General features: G+C 33.5%; 1 protein-coding gene and 1 non-coding gene across 4 annotated transcripts in view; one reads left to right on the top strand and one right to left on the bottom strand.

Annotated features, from left to right (window-relative positions):
- POT1 (protection of telomeres 1) overlaps positions 1-20215 on the bottom strand; it is a 78910-nt gene that overhangs the window by 21753 nt on the left and 36942 nt on the right. For all 3 annotated transcript variants that reach the window (XM_024757803.1, XM_024757801.1, XM_024757802.1), the window contains exons 7-11: positions 15009-15139; positions 12198-12488; positions 7144-7299; positions 2070-2239; positions 641-729 (exon numbers count right to left, since the gene is read on the bottom strand). In XM_024757803.1, coding sequence (XP_024613571.1) covers positions 641-729; positions 2070-2239; positions 7144-7299; positions 12198-12488; positions 15009-15139 — 837 coding nt within the window. The remainder of the gene's footprint in view (positions 1-640; positions 730-2069; positions 2240-7143; positions 7300-12197; positions 12489-15008; positions 15140-20215) is intronic.
- LOC112408280 (U6 spliceosomal RNA) lies at positions 11979-12085 on the top strand. Its single transcript, XR_003004925.1, has one exon. It is a non-coding gene; the product is annotated as a U6 spliceosomal RNA (small nuclear RNA).

Below are 20215 nucleotides of genomic sequence, written 5' to 3'. Positions count from 1 at the left end.
AATACACAACCAACTGTTTGTTAACATTTTGTAATTAGGTACTTAACTCAATAAAACTGGGAACTCTAAGATATGTATGATCAAAAAATACTTGGGCTATTTGAAATAAAGCAGCAAAAACAATCTTTGTTCCTTTTAGAAATTGATGAGCAAAATAGTTTACTAGGAAATACAGATTTATAGTAAATTCATATATAAACACATTAACACTACATATATCACAAACCAAGTAATCCTTACCACTGCAATTTGAAAATGTAACTATACAGGTAAGGGAGGAGTAACGTTTACCTTTGCACAGGACACTGATAAAGATTTAGCATGTTTCTTTACAATGAATATGGATTTAATAGGAAGATATTAAAAAAGAGAATTTATGTTGATAAAGTCATTTTACTTAGCAGAAACTAAACTGGCAACATTAAAAATTATCCTTACTCATTAGGAGCATGGGATTAATAAATAAACACCACTATATATAAAATAGGTAAACAACAAGGATTTACTGTAAAGCACATGGAACTATATTCAATATCTTGTTAATAACCTATAACAGAAAAGAATCTGACACTGTACACCTGAAACTAACACAATATTGTAAATCAACTGTAGTTTAATAAATTAAAAGAACTGTCCTTACTTGAAATATTTGAAAAGCTGTCCTCATGTTCTGATTGACATATACCCTCTAAACACTGATTGGCTGGCAAATCTACAGATTCTAAAACCCTGTAATTGAAAGAATAGAATTTTTAATTGCATAAAACAAAGTCAAACAATGATCAGTTTAGCTCTACCCAAAGAAACCAAGAGCTCACTGAAATTGTATAAAAAATTCTGTGTGTGTATGCATTCTTCAGGAGGACTATAGTTTTTTAACAGATTATCAGGGCATTCCAAGAGACCCTCAAATTTTAAAAACCTAAGTCTAGAAAGACACAAGTAGAACAGTGGGATGATGAAATACTGCAAATAAGCTGGGTATTTAATGGATGACATTCTAAGTCAGAACAATCTCATTCTAGACTCAAGTAGTGAAATACTATGTGGCTATATATTGCAATATGAGAAATAAAGTAGGGAAACTGATAGAAGGTTAGTAAAATAGCTAATTTCATTGATGATAAATTCATATTGATTTCAATATATTAAAACTTGGAAAATAGCTATGTCATTTCAATTTACTGAAAAGGATATTTTCTGTAACTCTTTGAAAATATGTAGAAGAATTTTTATTTCCCTAGAATACGCGTCAAAGAGTTTCTGCACATATCATTAACAGGAGTACTTCAAGGAAAAGGGAACTGCAAGTGTAGCAGGATTTAAGGTACTATTCACTTTCTGGGCACACCTAAAAGTTTTAAAAATATGATACCCTGAAATATTTTCATTACCTATTTTCTCGGTTATACGCACTTTAAAAAGGCAGTATTGGGGCTTCCCTGGTGGTGCAGTGGTTGGGAGTCCACCTGCCAATGCGGGGGACGCGGGTTTGTGCCCCGGTCCGGGAGGATCCCGCATGCCGCAGAGCGGCTGGGCCTGTGGGGTTGTGGCCACTGGGCCTGTGCGTCCGGAGCCTGTGCTCCACGATGGGAGGGGCCACGGCAGTGAGAGGGCCGCGTACCGCAAGAAAAAAAAAAAAAAAAAAAGGCAGTATTTTGTCCATGATTGATCAAGTATGTTTGGCACCCTAGACATATATATCAAGTTTTCCAAACTTTAGCTAAGCTCCAGTTTCCACTGTTTGTTTCTGTACCTGGAGAAGGTGGCAAATGGTAGAAGAACATGAGTGCAAAGAGTAGAGTTAACAGCATAAGTAACTATTGGAAAACCTAGACTATAAACCCAGCTCTGCTACTATGTAGCTATTTGAACCTACAATCACTTGATTTGTTTCATTTGGTTCATCTATTTAAAAAAATGAATAATGAATGGCAAGGAAGGCTCTGAGGATCAATTACAAGAGACCTCTTAGAGCCCCCCTTCCCACCTCAGAACAATATTATCCTAGAAATCAGCTTAATTAATACCTTATTTACAATTTCTAAATAGGTTTATAATATGCTTACTTTTTCAGTTGATCCACATCAGAGTTACTTTCTGGCAAGACTCTGATTCCCCGACCGTAACTGGTGCCTCCATGGAGATGAAACTCTAGGGCTAAAAATGTTGCCAGGTTCTCTGAATTGACTGACTGAAGTTTGGTATGTAGGCTATAAATTCTAAGAAAGCTTCCAACCTAAAAGCAGATGATTTATTATTTAGAAAATGGAGAAAAATCAAACAATTTTTGATACAATATTTAACAATTAACATGGGGCACAGACCAATAACCCGGGATGTTGACTCATCAGAAAGGAAAGTGGTATGTTCTACTAATGTGTACTCAATATCAGCCCCAAGGACACTGGATCAAAACCAAAACGTGTGTGTGTGTGTGTGTGTATGTGTTTGTATACATACATATGCATGTATAGGTATGTATGTATTTTTCAAATGTAAAGGCATATTTCCATTTTACAGATATTAAAATGTTAAATAAGATTGAGTCTTAGCATTGGTAAGATAGGGTAGCTAAGAAACCTATTACCTAAATCCAATCCAAGCCCTCTATTTGATTAAGAACCTATTTGGTTAAGGTTTCTGAAAATAACCTACTTTAACTAATTTAAGTAAGATTTAATTAAATATGATCACTAAAACACTCTCATTATGAGAATACTAGAAAGTATGTTTAAATGTGCTACTCTATCAAAATAATAAACCCCCTCTATTCCACAAGTTCTATGCAAAGAAAATTTCTGTAAATATTTTTGTCTGTACACCATAATGTGAAACACCTTCTACGAGTTCAAATATAGATTTAAACCAATTATAGTTTTGAACGAAATGTCCTATAATTTTAGATGTTTTGCTGAACTTAGTCTTAAAAATATCTTTAATTACGGAGTATTTGATATTCTTTTAATGTAGAAGACTTAAAAAGAGACAGATGCAGAATGTTTATTAAAGAAACTGACACATACTCAAGGGAAGAAGCTGTATTACCTAAATCACATTTTTATGAAGAAAGAGTTATAAACAAAAGGAGTTAGTTACCAACTAGGAAATTTAATTCATTTGTATAAAGCGGCACTCCTGACTGCTGATGACTGTGGGACTACCATTCTTTTTTTCCTACAAGGTCAAGATTAACAGTGGTGAGATTCTGTGTAACAGAAAATCTATACATGGGGGAAAATAAAGAAAGAGAAGGTAGTAAACCAACCTCCCACCTCTGCTTACTGCTGTTTCAGTTCATTGTATTTCTCCTCATCACCCTCTGGATGTGATGGAGGAGAGAAATGGGGGGAAAAAATAAGGGGAAAAAAATCCACACTCCCAGAGCTACTCCTTCATCCTCAAGGATCTTTTTCCCATCCAATCATGGGTTTTATAAGGAGGTAAGGCACTTAGTCTTTTCTTCTCTGACTTCTTCCACTGACAGAACAGCAGGGGAGCAGGGTAAATAGAGTCAGAGAAGGAAAACACACACACACACACACACACACACACAAGATGACAAAACTGATTTTCCTCATGTTCTCCAAAGTAAGATGATGGAAGGAAATATGTCTATTTCTATTTACTTTTATGTCATTCTTTTTGAACATTTATTACTCTGTAATTCTTTTTAATATACATAATATATTAGTGCAGTAAATGTATATAATCTACAAAGGACTTAAAGAAGGCCAGACACAAGGTGAAAGATACCATAATCATAAATGAAAAGTTTCAACATTATAAAGATAATTTCCTAATTAATTATTCTTTAAAATCAATGCAGTTTCTATCTAAATCTCCAGTGCCTTTCAAGGAATTGTAAAAACTGATCTGAAAGTGAACAGTCAAGTTAGTTTTGAAGACTGAACTGGGAGTGAGGGCTTAACCTATGAAATATCATTTAAAAATAAAGGTATGATTATTAAGACAGGCCGGTATTAATGCAGACACATATATTAACATGGATAAATCTTACAAATATAATGTCAAAGGAAAAAAGCAAATTATAGAATGATACATAACCATATGCATTTTTCAGACAAAAGTATATAAAATAAAAGCATAATAAACATGGGTGTGCACATGTACATGTTAGGATAAATAAAAAGAGGATATTTGGGAGCAAAAAATTAGAACAAGCAGAGGTACAAAGAAGGTTCCACATGTAGAAATTTCATTTCTTAAAATTAAAAGTACCTGAAATAAGTGTGCAAAACATTTAGAAATGTTAAGTTTGGATGATAGGCACGTAGATGTTTGTTATACTATCTTCTTTACTACTGTATTTCATAATAAAACAAAATTATACTTTAAAGACCAAGAGAGAATTTTATATATATAGGCTATAGAAATGACAAACTGTTATTTCCAGAAATTCCTTCTGGAGGCAGCATTGTATATTTTTTTAAGCTTGCTAAATATATTATAAAACGTGCCAGATGCTCTGTTGTAATAGACAAATACATAACAAACAAATCGTCTTATTGGTAATAACAAAAAAATTATAAAACATACCTCTAAAAATTGTTGTAAAAGCCCTTTTTAATACAGAAACAGTAAAAATAAAGCAAAGCCAACTGGCTATTAAGAAATGTTTATTCCTTTAGAAATAATTTAAATATTCCTTATAAACTTTCAAAAATTTCCCTTTAGGTTTAATATTTTTAATGACCTGTATGTGTCTGAAAATAACCAAAATATAGTTCTTGGGTCACTGAATGCCAAACATAATTAGAACTACGTGTGTTTTATAATTATTTTTAAATTGTGTCAGAATAAGTCTGGGGATTGAAAATACACTGCTTTTGTTTGTAGACAAAAGGTTTGAAGTGTGTGTGTGTGTGTGTGTTTGTGTGTGTGTGCAAAATGTTTAGGGAAGGAGATAACTTACTTAAAAAGCAAGGTTTAGGAAAAATGTTAAGGGCAACTTTAGCTGTAAAATGTATCGTATATAGAGTTCAATTATATTGTACTTTACAATTGCCTTAACTGTCCTCTTTATTACATAAAATAAAAATCACATTTTTTTCCTGTTCCTATTCAACAAAAATACATGTATTCCATGCATTTCAATATAAATATGCAATTTTAAGCAGTTATCGTCGAGTGCTGACAAGAATTAATTGATATCAATATCATTTGACTCTGGGCACTTCTTAAATAAATATGAAATGGTTAGTATAGAGGTTGCCTCAGAACAAATAAAATGTGATGTCAAGGTACATTAAATAAAAGCCTACAGTTATATTACTTACACATAGAGAAAATCCTTTTCATTTTTCTATTACATTGTAGATAAATGTCATGATATCTTAAGAGAAAAATTAATTGCCCTACATTTTCTTAATTATGTATGCTCATAGCACCCTCTAGTGGGTGAGATAAAGCAGACAAAGGAGATGAAAAAAATCTGAAAAAAATTCACAGCGCTCATTGATTCATGCATTCACCAGCAGATATTATTTACTTAACCCTTACTACATGGAAAGCACTGTGGCAGGTGCTGTTCAGGACTTGGGACAAGGAAATCAGGACAAGAGAGAGGAACAAAAGACCTATAGAAACAGCATAGGGAAAGAGAAGGGAATTAAACAGTGAAAGTCGAATCTAAAATGTAAATCTTTTTCATTCGTAAAAGAACTCAATCTGTATTTTAAAAAGACTTTAGAATTGGCTTTATCATTACATTTATTTTTTGAAATAAGCTAATCAATGCAGATAAAATCAAGGAAAAGCATCAAAAATATATTTTCGGGCTTCCCTGGTGGCGCAGTGGTTGAGAGACCGCCTGCCGATGCAGGGGACACAGGTTCGTGCCCCGGTCTGGGAAGATCCCACATGCCGCGGAGCGGCTAGGCCCGTGAGCCATGGCCGCTGAGCCTGCGCGTCCGGAGCCCGTGCTCCGCAACGGGAGAGGCCACAACAGTGAGAGGCCCGCGTACCGAAAAAAAAAAAAAAAAAAAAAAAAAAAAAAATATATATATTTTCAACAGTCAATTTTCTGATATGAAAGGTATGAACACACTCATAAAGGACAAAAGAGTACAGTTATCACCTTCCTTGACCTGGACTTTAACCTAATTTTTTGAGTTGGGTGGGCTTCTTTGTAACACAGTGTAAAAGTGGAAATATGTCCTTCTCCAAGAACATTTATTTGCAAAAAAGAAACTGGACACTAAAATTCAGATCTAAAAAAATTACAAATTACACTTTCCCTATTTTCTTCCCATAAGTAGGTTATATACCTCCCTAAATGTAGGATGGAAGCTATTTGCAATAAAGAAATTCATTTCTTTATACTGCTTAAGAAGATTAGCTCTGGAAACAGACATACATTCAAATACAGGCTTCACGCAAGTAAGTGCGAAATCTTGGGCCTCTGAGTGCGCCTCAGTTTTCTCATTTGTAAAACAGAAATGATGATAGTACCTACAGCACAAGACAGTGCTAAATACATATGAAGTGCTTTAACAAATGTTACTATTATTCTCATTATTGTCAATGACAGCATTCTTTGCAAGAAAGATTACTTGCAAATAAATGACATGGTAAAATGAAGAAAAATATTCCTTAAAATGTTACTAATAAGCAAGAAGTGCCAAAACTAAGCAGCGTTATTTTACTTAGAAAACTGCATCTCAAAAACAGTGAGCAAATTCTAATAAACTGTATGGTACACACAGACAATTTATCAATATATTTTAGAGGTGGATTAACAATTTCTTAGACTAATGAGTAAAAAGTTAAAGACTGGATTTTATCAAACCAAGTAAAAGAGCTTATCATTTAAGTTTACAAATATTTTATACATCCTTTGTTATTTTAAAGCAAATTTTATGGCAGAAAAAAATTTTTCTTTCCATAGTAAAATTGGGCACAGCTTTAAGATGTTCAGGAAACATTCTTTAACTTTAAAAAAGCTGTTCAAGCCATTATAATTTAATATATCGTCTAATAATTTAAATACACATTTTACAAATTAAAGAAAAAAATTAATCTGGAGTTAATTTCTAGACCTCAAATATCATCTAACATGTGATTTACCCTAAAATTTATAAAAATACAAAAGAGCAAAACATGCTTGCTACACAACATCACCTTTAAAGATTTGGCCACTTGAACATGGTTGTCATAGACTAAAATGTCTATTGTCAGATTCTGCACCCGGTGGATGTGACTTAAATCACCTTCAAGAACAAGGTCTTGTATTAAGACTCTCCAAGATGGGAATGGGGTCCTGGTGCCATCCCATACCTGCATAAGAAGTAGAACAAAAGTTTAATGATCTTTTTGTAAAATTGTGGAGGCTAGAAGAGTTTTATTTGCTGGTAACATAGCTTAAAAGTAATTTAATATATTCCCCCAAATATCTGTTAAACTTTGAATATGATGTATATTCTTTCCTGATTGTAAAAGGACTACATATGTATAGGTAATGAATAAAATGTAAGGAAAAAAATTCAAACAGCTATGAGCTTGGAAAAACTATTAACATATTGTTGACTTTACTTATCTTTTTTATCTTCTATGTAGTTATAATATATATGTCTTTTTTTCTTTTTACCAAACTGGCATTCTACTCTGCTTTTCATTTCTTAATTTATTGCTGGGCAGTTTTTCAGGCAATTTAAATATTCTTCTAAAATAGGATTTTCAATGGCTTCACATTACATTATAGATGCAAACAAATTTATTAAACCAATCTCTTTTTTGGCCATTTGACTTGTTTCAAAATTTTTGCTATTTTAAATAATTTAGTAATTACCATCTTGTATATAAACCTTTACAAGTATCTCTGCTAATTTTCTTAAGTATAAATTCCTAGCTTTTAGGGAACTAATCTGACCTCTGCCCATTTTTCCACTTTGTTCTGATTTGGAAAAGGCCTTTGAAAGCACAGATATGAATATTTTGTTTATGTTAGACGTTATGAACACAAGTAAATTACAATCATGGGTGATGGAAAGGGAAAGGTAGGTTGGATTGCTATTTAAGTCACCTTGAGGTAAGGATGGGAACAGGGGCCCAGGACGAGTATGCACTATCCCATCCTTAAGACCGGAGCTAGCCTGGGCTGTGCTAGGGCTGGAAGAGATGAGCTTGAGGCTATGCTATGCTATAGAAGGGCGGGACAAAAGACATTTGGAGAGAGGTAAGAATGCCTCTGCATGTCAGAAGTTTGGCTGGGTAAGAGTGAACAGTCTACTTAAATAGAAAACACCACATTTCCTTTTCAACTGTTATTTTTTTTTAAATTGAAGTATAGTTGATTTACAACGTTGTGTTAGTTTCAGGTGTACAGCAAAGTGATTCAGTTATACACACACATAGACACACACACATATATCTTTATCAGATTATTTTCCTTTATAGGTTATTACAAGATATTGAATATAGTTCCCTGTGCTATACATAGGTCCTTGTTGCTTATCTATTTTATATACAGTCGTGTGTATCTGTTAATCCCAAACTCCTAATTTATCCTTACCCCCATCCTTTCCCTTTTGGTAACCGTAAATTTGTTTTCCATGTCTGTGAATCTATTTCTGTTTTGTAAATAAGTTCATTTGTATCATTTGCTTAGATTCCACATATAAGTGATATCATATGATGTTTGCCTTCTCTGACTTACTTCACTTATTACTATAATTTCAAGGTCCATCCATGTTGCTGCAAATGGCATTATTTCATTCTTTTTTATGGCTGAGTAATATTCCACTGTATATATATACACCACATATTCTTTATCCATTAATAGACATTTAGGTTGCTTCCATGTCTTGGCTATTGTAAATAGTGCTGCTATGAAAATTGGATGTATCTTTTCAAATTAGAGTTTTTGTCTTTTCCAGATATATGCCCAGGAATAGGATTGCTGGATCATGTGAACTCTATTTTCAGTTTTTTAAGGAACCTCCATACTGTTCTCCATAGGGGCTGCACCAATTTACATTCTTACCAACAATGTAGGAGGGTTCCCCTTTCTCCACACCCTCTCCAGCACTTGTTATTTGTAGACTTTTTAATGATGGCCATTCTGACCAGTCTGAGGCAGTACCTCACTGTAGTTTTAATTTGCATTTCTTTAATAATTAGTGATGTTGAGCATCTTTTCATGTGCCTGTTGGCTATCTGTAAGTCTTTTTTGGAGAAATGTCTATTTAGGTCTTCTGCCTATTTTATGGAAAACACCGCATATCTATACAGGTATCTGCCAGTGTCAGATTACAGAGAAAGTACTGAATAATGTTGGTGACAGTGCTAAGTTGTAAATAAACAATCATGAGTTTGAGTCACTCACTCTGTTTCCTAAATTATTCAAAGAACCAGGACAATCACTTTGGGAGTAGTAACATTATGTTGCATTTTTCTTCACTTGGAATTTGTTCTTTCATTTTGTGTACATGTTTTTGAGACTTTAAAATGGCTTTACAGACCAATCCGTGAGTCTTCTGAAGGAGGGGTTGAGAGAGTAGAGTATAAGTCAGACCTTGTGTTGAAATTCTGGAACTTTTGTAATCTTGTATCAAAACTCAATCTGTTAGGTACCTGCATATTTTATACAGATCTAATTCTTTTTTCCAAATAGATAACAATCACCATTTAACAATCCTCTGCCAATCTGAAATGTTAATGTTATTTTTATTATTATAGCAGCATCGGGACAAGAGAGGAAGTCAAGGAGAGAAATATTTTACTATATATCGCTTAAAAATATCTTTTAAATTTCTGGGCAATGTTAAAATTACCTATCCCAAAATTAAATACCTTATTAAAATACTACCTCAAACTTTCTATAATTGTTTGTTAACTTTTCAATTTCTTGACTTGAAAGATTATTCTGATATGCTATGCTTTATTTTCTTTTTTTGTTCATGAAGACATTTAAGGCTCTAAATTTTATCTTTGAGTATATCCCCAACCATAGCCTTTAATCTCTTCTTATTAACATTACAGTCGTAATAACCTATAATTAAAATTAACTTCTTTTAGAAACAACAGTATGTGGGGGAATCATATCTGCTAGAATAATTAAAATGAATGTATTGTAGTTACTAATAAAGAGACCAATATTAGCATCGTATCTCAGTTGAGACAGGAAATAATTATGCTATATTCCATGCTGACCAGAACTCATTTGGAGTAAGGTCTGGCTCCTTCTGTTTTCAAAACAAAATTTTAAAAAAGTATTCCTAGTTTGGGATAGGAAAACCAATTTCAGAAAAAAAAATCACTTAAAATTTGACTTCCCATAGATAAAATGAGCAAAATATTGCTATATAGTCCTCTCAATATATTTTTTGCTATGCATATAATACATTTTTAGTATATAAATGAAAGTACATTAATCACTAAAGAGAATATTGTGAATTTCTATATCAATAAGTATGTCTACAATGTCATTTTATAGTCACACAGTATTCCACAACACATAAATAATTCACAAAATTCTCTATCGCTAGTATGTGAGTTTTTTCTGATTTTTGTTACTGCAAGAAATATAAGGATAAATATTCCTTTAAAGGCATTTTTCTACATTTTAAATTATTACTATAAAATAAATTTATGAAAATAGAGTTTGAGACAAAGAGCATAGAAAGACTTTTGAGATTTCTTTTAAACTGTCCTCAAGAAAGTCTTACTAATGTAATTTCTTACATTCACTTCTGAATGCTGTATTTTAAAATAATATCTACATGAAAGCTGTTTTTACTTATCCGAAAAGGCTATCTATTAAAATGGGATGCAGGCATGTTTTCTTGCTTTTAGAAGGAAAATGTAGATTCAGCTATGTCAGCTAAAAGGTGGCAGGTTTTATCTCAGAATTTAAGAATTTATGCTCAATACAGCAGCCAAAAGGTGGAGAATACTTCTCTGCACAGCTGGTTTTTTGTCATTGGAAGTGTTCAGTGATTAGCAAACACTCATTTGTTAAATACGTCACTTTGGGCATAAAGTATGACTGGCTGACCTCCTTCTCATTTTGTTTGGATGATTTTATGTTGCTTTAGCTTCAATTTTGTCACACTTATTTATGTTTTTTCATAGCATGCATTTACTTTTTCAGAGTATTTCACGTGTATATAAATATGTGCTATTTTCAACTTCAAAGACTTTGTATTTTATTCAATAATTTCTATCTTCACTATTCTTTAATATGGGCAAGGTATAACTGATAATAATGCTAAACCCCAATATTTGTCCAAGGGCCACTGTACTCCATTTCCTGTTCCGTCGTTCCAAAGAGTCAGAAGCTAAAGAACCAGAGAAGCAGGGCTGAAGCAGTGTTTGTTTAAATGCATCCTGCCTAGGCTAGGTAGGTGAGGATGGTATCAGACAACTGTCCTCTCCAGAAGCTATTCATGAATAAATTGGGATAGGTATAAACAAAGATTAGATGGGTCTTATGTCACTTTTTTTTTCTGCAGATTTAAGAACAAAATAAAATATAACAAGAAAAATAAACACTTCAAAACCATCCCTGATCTACCTATGAAGCAGACAGTGAAATAACATGGGAAGAGAACCCAACATCAATGGGCCAAGAAGAAGGCAAATGAGTGAGAAGGAAGGCTACATCTTGATAGGGAAACAGAAATATGCATTTTTAGAGCTGCAACTTAAAAATAGCAATAGAAAACAACTCATTTTGCTAGTACTAATAAGAAATATATAAACACAATATAAACAATACTATATTTAAAATGTAGATCTGGTAATACTATTTTTCTCTAGAAGTATAGGATAAAGAAGAGAAGTTCAAGATTAAAGTTGCATAGAAATTACAGGCTCATTAAAAATGGTTAGATTTTAAGTTCTTAGTACACAGTATGCATATTTATTCCACCAGAATGCTGAAATATAAGCTCTTTACAGGCTTATAGGTCATGGTAACTTACAAAACAATTTCCAGTATTTAAAAATATCTACCTGTGCTCGCTTTGGCAGCACATATACTAAAATTGGAACGATACAGAGAGGATTAGCATGGCCCCTGCGCAAGGATGACACGCAAATTCGTGAAGCGCTCCATATTTTTTTATAAAGCAGAAACTAACACACCATTGTAAAGCAATTATACTCCACTAAAGATGTAAAAAAATGATTAAAATGATAAAATAAATACATAAATAAATTTTTAAAAAATCTACCTTTAGAAGAAATGACGCTCCATCCACTTCCGCTTTGCCCAAGAGCTGACAAGTCAGGTCAAAATACTGCATTGGCTGGACATCACACAATTTCACTAATGTTGAAGAAGGTGAAATATGAGTAGATGCCCAAACACGTAACGCTTCTACCATTTTGTGGTCCTCAGCGGTGAAGTTAAAACACTTGCTTGAAGTACGAGGTATGATAGGAGCTCCCAAAGTTCCCTCAAATGTTAAAGACGCAAAGCCAGAGCTGGTGATACCCTGAGTCTCCTTTTTATATACTTGGATCTAAGAAAGTGGCAAAGTAGAAAACAAAACAGAAACAAACAAAACAGGTTTATTGATCCAGAACCTAGGAACTGGAAACACTTGAGAGATTATAAAATCTTGCCAGCATAGTTAATAGAGGACATAATTCTTTAAATATTTCATTTAATTAGCATATGAAATTATAAAATCTACTGGGCTGTATCAAAATCCACAAGCACCATGTAAACTGTAAAACACTATGCAAGATTATTTTTATTTTTTAAAGAGCTAGGTGGCAGCCTCCCTAATACTATCAGGCTTGCAGTTTTACTAACAAAACATTTATTAGTTTTTTAATTAAGGTATAATTCATAAAAGGATAATAAGTAACAGTTATTTATGAATACTATAGGGAAAACTAGAACACTTAAAATATAAGAGTTTGAAGTGAGTAAAATGCAGCTGAGGCTAAGGGCTCATCAGTCTGACTGAGACAGCTGGGATATGCCTTAAAAACATTGGCTTTCTGAATTTCAAGGCTCAGTTATTAGATGCACATGCATTTATGACTGTTATATCTTCTTCATAAAGCAACCCTTTTGAACTTATGAAATACCTCCTTTAGTCTCCTGTAATACTGTCTGATATTAATAAATGTATTTATATATTTATTGGAAATTAGAAAATATATTGAACTGAAGGATACTTAAGCTGTGATGTTCTAAAACTTGTTGGATATAACTAAAGTAGTATTCAATACATAGAGAAAAAATTATAGAAATAAGTGAATATTTTACAAAAGAAGAAAGGTTAAAAATCAGAAGTTTAGGCTTCTATCTCAAGAAGCTGCACAAAGAATATTATTTCAAATCCAAGGAAAGTAGAAAGAAAACATAATCAAGGTAAGAGATAGAAACATACAATAGAGAAAATCAAAGCTAAAAACTGGTTCTCTGAAGAGATTTGGAATTCTCTTATATCTCTAATGGGAGTGTAAGTTGGTAAAAAACACTTTGGAAAACTAAAGGCTAATATATGCACAACCCTGAACTCACGAACCACACTCCTTGGTATACAATCAACTGAAATGCATATATATCTATGCATTATACAATATATAATATGTAATCTATATTATAATTACATAATTACATATAAATGTATATATTATATTACATATAATTATATATATTCAGTAAAAGGTATGTACTAGACTGTTTATAGCAGCATAATAGTCTCAAACTGAAAACTACCTAAACGACCAACAGAATAAATATATAAATTCTGGTGTATTCAAACATTGGCTGGACAGAATACCATTTAGCAGTGAAAATGAACAAAGTAAAACTATATGTAATAGTACAGTTGACTCATACAAGCATAAGCCAGAAACAAAAAAAAAAACAAAAAAAAAAACCCTAAAAAACTATAGTGTATTTCCTTTATATAAAGAACAAATACATATGAAACTATATATGTTGTTAGAAGTTGTGAGATTATTTACTCTTGGTGGGGGGGGAGTGTGAATGACAACCCCAGGTAGGGGTACAAAGGACGTTTCTAGAGTGTTAGTAACACGAGCATGCTAATACTGTGAAAAGAGAGATGTATATTTTACTTCAATTAAACAATAGCAAGAATTACAAATACAGTTGGCCCCTGAACACGGGCGTTAGGGGCACCGACCAACTGTGCAGTTGAAAATCCCCTTATAACTTACAGTCAGCCCTCTATCCTCAGTTCAGCATCTATGGATTCAGCTAACCATGGGATCCTGTAGTACTGCACTGTTTACTACTGAAAAGAATCTGCACATCAGTGGACCCGAGCAGTTCAGAACTGTGCTGTTCAGGGTCAACTGTACTACAGGAAACAGCAGTGTGTGAGAAATAAGCTATTTTTTTGAAGTTTGGATAAGCCTGTAATATAGTGCTACAATAGTAATATTTCTCGTTCTCTTTATCTTTAAGCAAATGTTCTCCAAAATTCTTCTAGTCTCAGGGAAAAGGCATTAATAGAGCAAGAGAGTTGTTTCCCACCATATCTTAAGACTAGAAGACATCTGGACTATTGTACTCATTTATGAGCATCAGTGACCATGAGGACCACAGATAAACTGAAGTATTAGAAGAAAAGACAACCAAGATAGTGAAGGGGTTGCGTGGAAACCCATGTAACAAAAGCAAACTATGAAGCGACTGAAATGTTTAAAACCTAAAAGACTGAAAATATGGAAGTGTTAAAAAGCTGATTTTTAAAAAATCACATACTATTTAATAGCTCTACCATTTTATTAAATGTTTTCTAATGGAATGCAACTAGTCGGAATCGCGGCAGCTAACACATTTCTGTGGAAGGAGGTTAGGTAGTTTGCCCAAATGAAGAGGTTTCCTAATATAAATCATTTGAAGTCTGATACTATTTACATTTCTTCTTGTCTCTTGAAGTGCCTGACGTCATGTTCTAACAAAGCAACCACATAATTAGTGTAACTAGTTTTAGTGAGCAATACAGTGTTCTCTTCAAACAAATATAAGTTCTAAACAGTATGAATTATACCTTCAGCCTGTGAAAGCGAACAATATCTCCATTTTTATAAATCATTGGAAGGGCTTCATAATTTCCACTAAAGAACAGGCAGGTTAACTTTACATGTGTCTGGTCCACAATTGTTACAACTGAGCAATAATCTGGAAAACACAAAAATATTTTACCTGACTTTTCGTATTTCAAAGCATTTGACAAAATAATATGAGTTCAAAACACCAAACATTATTCTTCCCTTTAATCAAGTCTTCTAAGAATAGGATCAAAACATAAAGAAATTTTCTTGTCTCTTAAAATGCACTGCCAAATTATTCTGCAAAAGTGTTCCACAAAAATTCATTTTAGAAAGTTTAATGAAACAAAAATAAAAACCGTACTTAATATAAATTGTCTGGAGGTGTAATAACTTTATTACCTCAAAGTTTAGAAATCATGAAGCAGATAAACATAGTCAAATAATATAATTTCTAAAATAAACATAATTAAATTTAGAGTGAAAACAAAAAACTAGAAGATATTTGCAGCAAATGTGATGAAGAGTCAATATACTGCATCAAGATACTATGAAAACTGGTTATAAAACCCAGATTTTACAGTAAATATGAAAGTCAAATGAACAAACAACTCACAGAAAACTATATGAGAACAACTCAAAAGGGAAAATGATGATTTGCTGGTTATCTATAAAAGGTTACACATTAGAACGAGAGCAATTTTATATAATTTAAGCTGGCAAAAACCCCCCAGCAAATTTAATGATAGTTGGGTTGCTATGAAAACAAGTAACTTCAATCACTGGTGGCAGCAAAAATTGTAGTTTCAGAAAATTGCACACTGAGAGTATGTCTTGACTTCCTTCCTTCTCAGTAATATACTCAAGACAGTATAGACATAGAAAAGGATAAACCCAGAACAGTGAAGGGAGAGGAGAGGGGAGTGAAGGAGAGGGAGAGACAATATCAACATATTTCAGGAAGTTGGGAAAGTAAATGGTTAAGGGATCAAATGGACAGAGGAGGATGCATGCGGAAGATACTCTAAAGTAGCTACAGCAAAGATGGCAGCCATTGGGATTAAGGGTGACAGTGAAAAATAGAGCCAAAATCAGGGCTCATGAAAAGTTTACACATAGGACAACTGTTTCAATGAGCACCCATCCTAACCCTCACTCCCCTTGAAAATAACTTCAGGTAGGCAGGTAGGGTATCTCAGTGTTTAACACCAACCCCTTCCTGCAACACAGGCTGCTTTCCAAGGAAGTTTCACTGATAGATCAGGAAGTGGTAAGGCTTCTAATGAGGGTGTTAGCACCCAGAATAAATCCATCTGCATTATCACATTAGGGGGTCTACAGTAGGAAGGCTCTCTTCCCACCCACCTTAGACTGACACTTTCAATCAATGTGCCCTACGTAAGTACTATTTGTCTCTGTCAGATTTCCAATTCAAAAAGAGATCAAGTTGAAAAAACAAACTCATTATATACAAAGCAAACAAATGTCTACAACCTAAAATAAACCATAGCTACATTTGTAAATTTGTAAACAGTAAGCCATTACCAGACACAGAACAATAACGGACAGAAGGAAGGAAGGAAGGAAGGAGGGAAGGAAGGAACGAACGAAGGAACGAAGGAACGAAGGAAGGAAAGAAAGAAGGAAGGACACTGGGGAGGGGAGGGGGTGGAGGAGAAGAGAGGAGTGGAGAGAAAGGGGGAAGGAATGGGGCAAGTAGGGAGAGAGGAAAGGAGAGGGGAGAGGAATGGAGGGCAAGAGGAGAAAGAGAAACCTGATTCTGTGAGGAGGGGACAATAATTCAGAGAACATAAAAAACTTTAAAAACAAAACCTTAATAAGCATCTTCAAAAAGAGTAAAAAGATATTACATCTTCATCTCTTGATATACAGGATCTACTGGATCCAATTTTAGTTTTGGAGTTTCCATTTTCAGTAGTTTTAACTATTTGTAAGGAGTGTTATTTCAGGACATTTTTCTTTCTTAGAAGTCTTCCAAAGATCAAAGATAAATTTTACTTATTTTTTAATAGAATAAGACACATTCTTCTTGTAATGATCATACGGCTCTACTGTACCCTTTTATAAATCTAAGGTACATTACAGAATCTTAGTCATCTATTTTCCTTTATCTCAAAATATTTTGCTATTTCATTATCCTATAAATTATTTTGTCATTATTCCTATCTATGCTTAAAAAAGACTAAATTAATTTTTAAAATGGGAAAATGAGAAACTTGCCTAGTGGAATGATGCAAGAGTGAAATTAATCATCCCTATTGCACTGCACTGCTCAATGTGTTATAACACCTTTCAAGGAGATATAAACCAGGTTTGAAAACTATCTTTGAAGTTTCTTCTTCAGCCTTAAGAATTCAGTTAAGAATTCAGAACTGAAATTTTTTTGCCAATAGTCACAGAGAAGAAAATTAGATGGATCAGAAGCTGAATGCAAAGACAGGGAGCAGCACGTTAGATACTATGGATAATGATGAAGGTACTTTGAATAAAATACAAATGCTCTGAAGGTTTTAAGCTTCATATAATATTATGACAGACTAAACACAAGGGCAAAGAGATCACTAATCTAATGAAACACATGAGACCTTAAATTAAATTTCATACCACGACTGAAGTTTAATCAGAGTCTGAAATTATGTTTATGTTAAAGAATATATTTTGGTAAAAGGTATTTACAGTCCTAAATACAGTTTGGGGTTATCAAATAATAATTAATAATGTGCAAAATGTCAATATTCTAAATTAATTTACAGAAATGGAATAATCCACTTTACTTCTCAGACAGAAAACAAAACAAAAATACAGTACTTATGTCAGCAAGATATCTTATTCCCAGGCCTATAACTAGGGGGAAATTACATTATTTAGCAGTCAGCAATTACTGAGGGCTTACTATATGACAGGTAGTGTGCTAAGCAATTTATATGCATTATCTCCCTGAATTCTTAGATAGATGTAGGTAACAGTTTACAAAGGAGAGAACTTAGTTTCTTAAAAAGTCTAGGCAAGGTATCCAAGTGTGAATGTCTTATAGGTCACATATAACTCAGCATATCTGACTCCTGTTTCTTCATTTAACCAGAACACCACACTGTCTGCATGTTGCACGCTTTTTTAAACATCAGCAACAATGCCAAAGAAAGTAAAATATTACGCTTAAAACTGTGATGGAGGGTTGAGAGTTTTCCTAAGTAGGTAAAATTATACTGTATCTTAACTCTATATTATTTACTGTTTCATGCATTTATCTTGAAACATACTAAAGGAGAGTTCATTACTGAAGAATAACATATCATTATAATGAAACTTCACCTATAATTTACTCCAGAGGCATCACAGAAACCCCACGAACATCACAGAAAGATTCTACAATAATTCATTCTTATGAGGCTTATATGCATTTGTACATTCTTTGTAATAATTATTTTTTGACTCATAAACTGAAAGAATAAAAGAAGAAAAGGAGACAAAAAAGAGTATCTCCTGAGGTAGCTGAACAAGAGTTAAATCTTAGTGGGAAGACAAAAGCAATAAAAGAAGATGTATGTTTAAGGCTACTTAAAGAGGAGTTAACTGAATTGTGAGTGTAAGAGGACAAAGGAGAGAGCACAGTACTATAAATCAGGAGTTGGCAAACTATGGCCCATAGCCAAATCCATCCCACCACTGGTTAATTATCTTTACAAAGCATTCAACTTAAGTTTTCCAAAAAAAATCTTTTCACATTCATATTCATTTGGTTATATCAGATTTAATGAAATTACTTAATTAGAATAACAAGTAAAAGGAGTAGAAAGAGATTTGGGGACCAAATTGTAAGAATGCAATTCTTTCGAGAATACAGTTCCACTAGTGGGAGCAGAAATGAGCCAGAGCATCAGGGCTAGGCAACTCCCAGTCACCAGTTCCTAGTTGTGAAAGCTTAGGATGACAAAAGCATCAGTAACAGCATTTTACAGATGGAGTGTAGAACATTTGTTCATTGTCAAATTAGATAAGAAGTTGCTTAAGAAAGTTTCTAATTTAAATAATAACTTAGCTGTAGGAAAACACCCAATGTGTCATGAAATAAATTACATATATTTATTGTGTAACAAAGATATATGTGTACATAGTAAATAATTTTCAGAACAGTGATTGTATATAGATTTCTGAAGAATGCCAGAAGGAAAGTAGACACTCTTTAATCAGAAAACACAGAAATAGGCTTCCAGATTTAGTATTACGTCTTCACAGTTCACAGCATCTATAACACATAGTAGCTGATCAACCATCTTTACTAAATTAATGCATGTCATTACCTACAGCAAATATACAGTACTTGCAAAAATTCTCCCTCTCTGAAGCCTACTGCAGACACTGAAAATCATTTAGCCTCTTTATGCCTCAAATTCCTTCCCTAAAAAAATGGGGAAAATAATACTATTCACCTCATATGATTGTTAAAATTAAATAAGTAATTACATGTAAAGTATTTAAAATAGCACCTAGAACATGGTTAAATGCTATGTATAAGAGGTGGCCAGTGGTGGCGGTAGCAGCAGCAGTAGCAACAGCAGCATTTCTATTACTGATAATCATAACATTTTTTTCTAATGAACACAGACATGATCTTAGAATCTGTCTTAACGAAGTACATGAAGATACTTTGCCAAGATACAGTGCCAAACAGATCACAGTCAGAACATAAAATCAAAAGTATAGATGTAAGGGATTGCAAAGGAATTCCAATTTTAATTTCCACTGGAATCTCAATGAGTTGTTTTTAGATATGGTGCTATCAACCTTCCACAGAGAAATATCTTGTAGTTAACAAGAGCATCTGGTCCTCAAGAGAAATTTCATTTGGAACACAAAGAGTTTCTGAAAAAGCTATAAGGTGGAATATAGCACTAACCACTTATTCAAAAATTACAATGTTGAAGATAATATAGAACAATTTTAATGGATCAAAATGGTAATCAAGGGCCAAGAAGATCTAATACCTCACTTAAAAATTAGGATAGGGCTTCCCTGTTGGCGCAGTGGTTGAGAGTCCACCTGCCGATGCAGGGGACACGGGTTCGTGCCCCGGTCCGGGAAGATACCACATGCCGCGGAGCGGCTGGGCCCGTGAGCCATGGCCGCTGAGCCTGTGCATCCAGAGCCTGTGCTCCGCAATGGGAGAGGCCACAACAGTGAGAGC

This window comes from Neophocaena asiaeorientalis, unplaced genomic scaffold (assembly GCF_003031525.2).
Source record: "Neophocaena asiaeorientalis asiaeorientalis breed wild unplaced genomic scaffold, Neophocaena_asiaeorientalis_V1.1 scaffold116, whole genome shotgun sequence".
In the NCBI taxonomy this organism is placed as follows: Eukaryota; Metazoa; Chordata; class Mammalia; order Artiodactyla; family Phocoenidae; genus Neophocaena; species Neophocaena asiaeorientalis.
The sequence above is the reverse complement of the archived record's forward strand: the minus strand, read 5'-3'. Positions and strand labels throughout refer to the sequence as shown.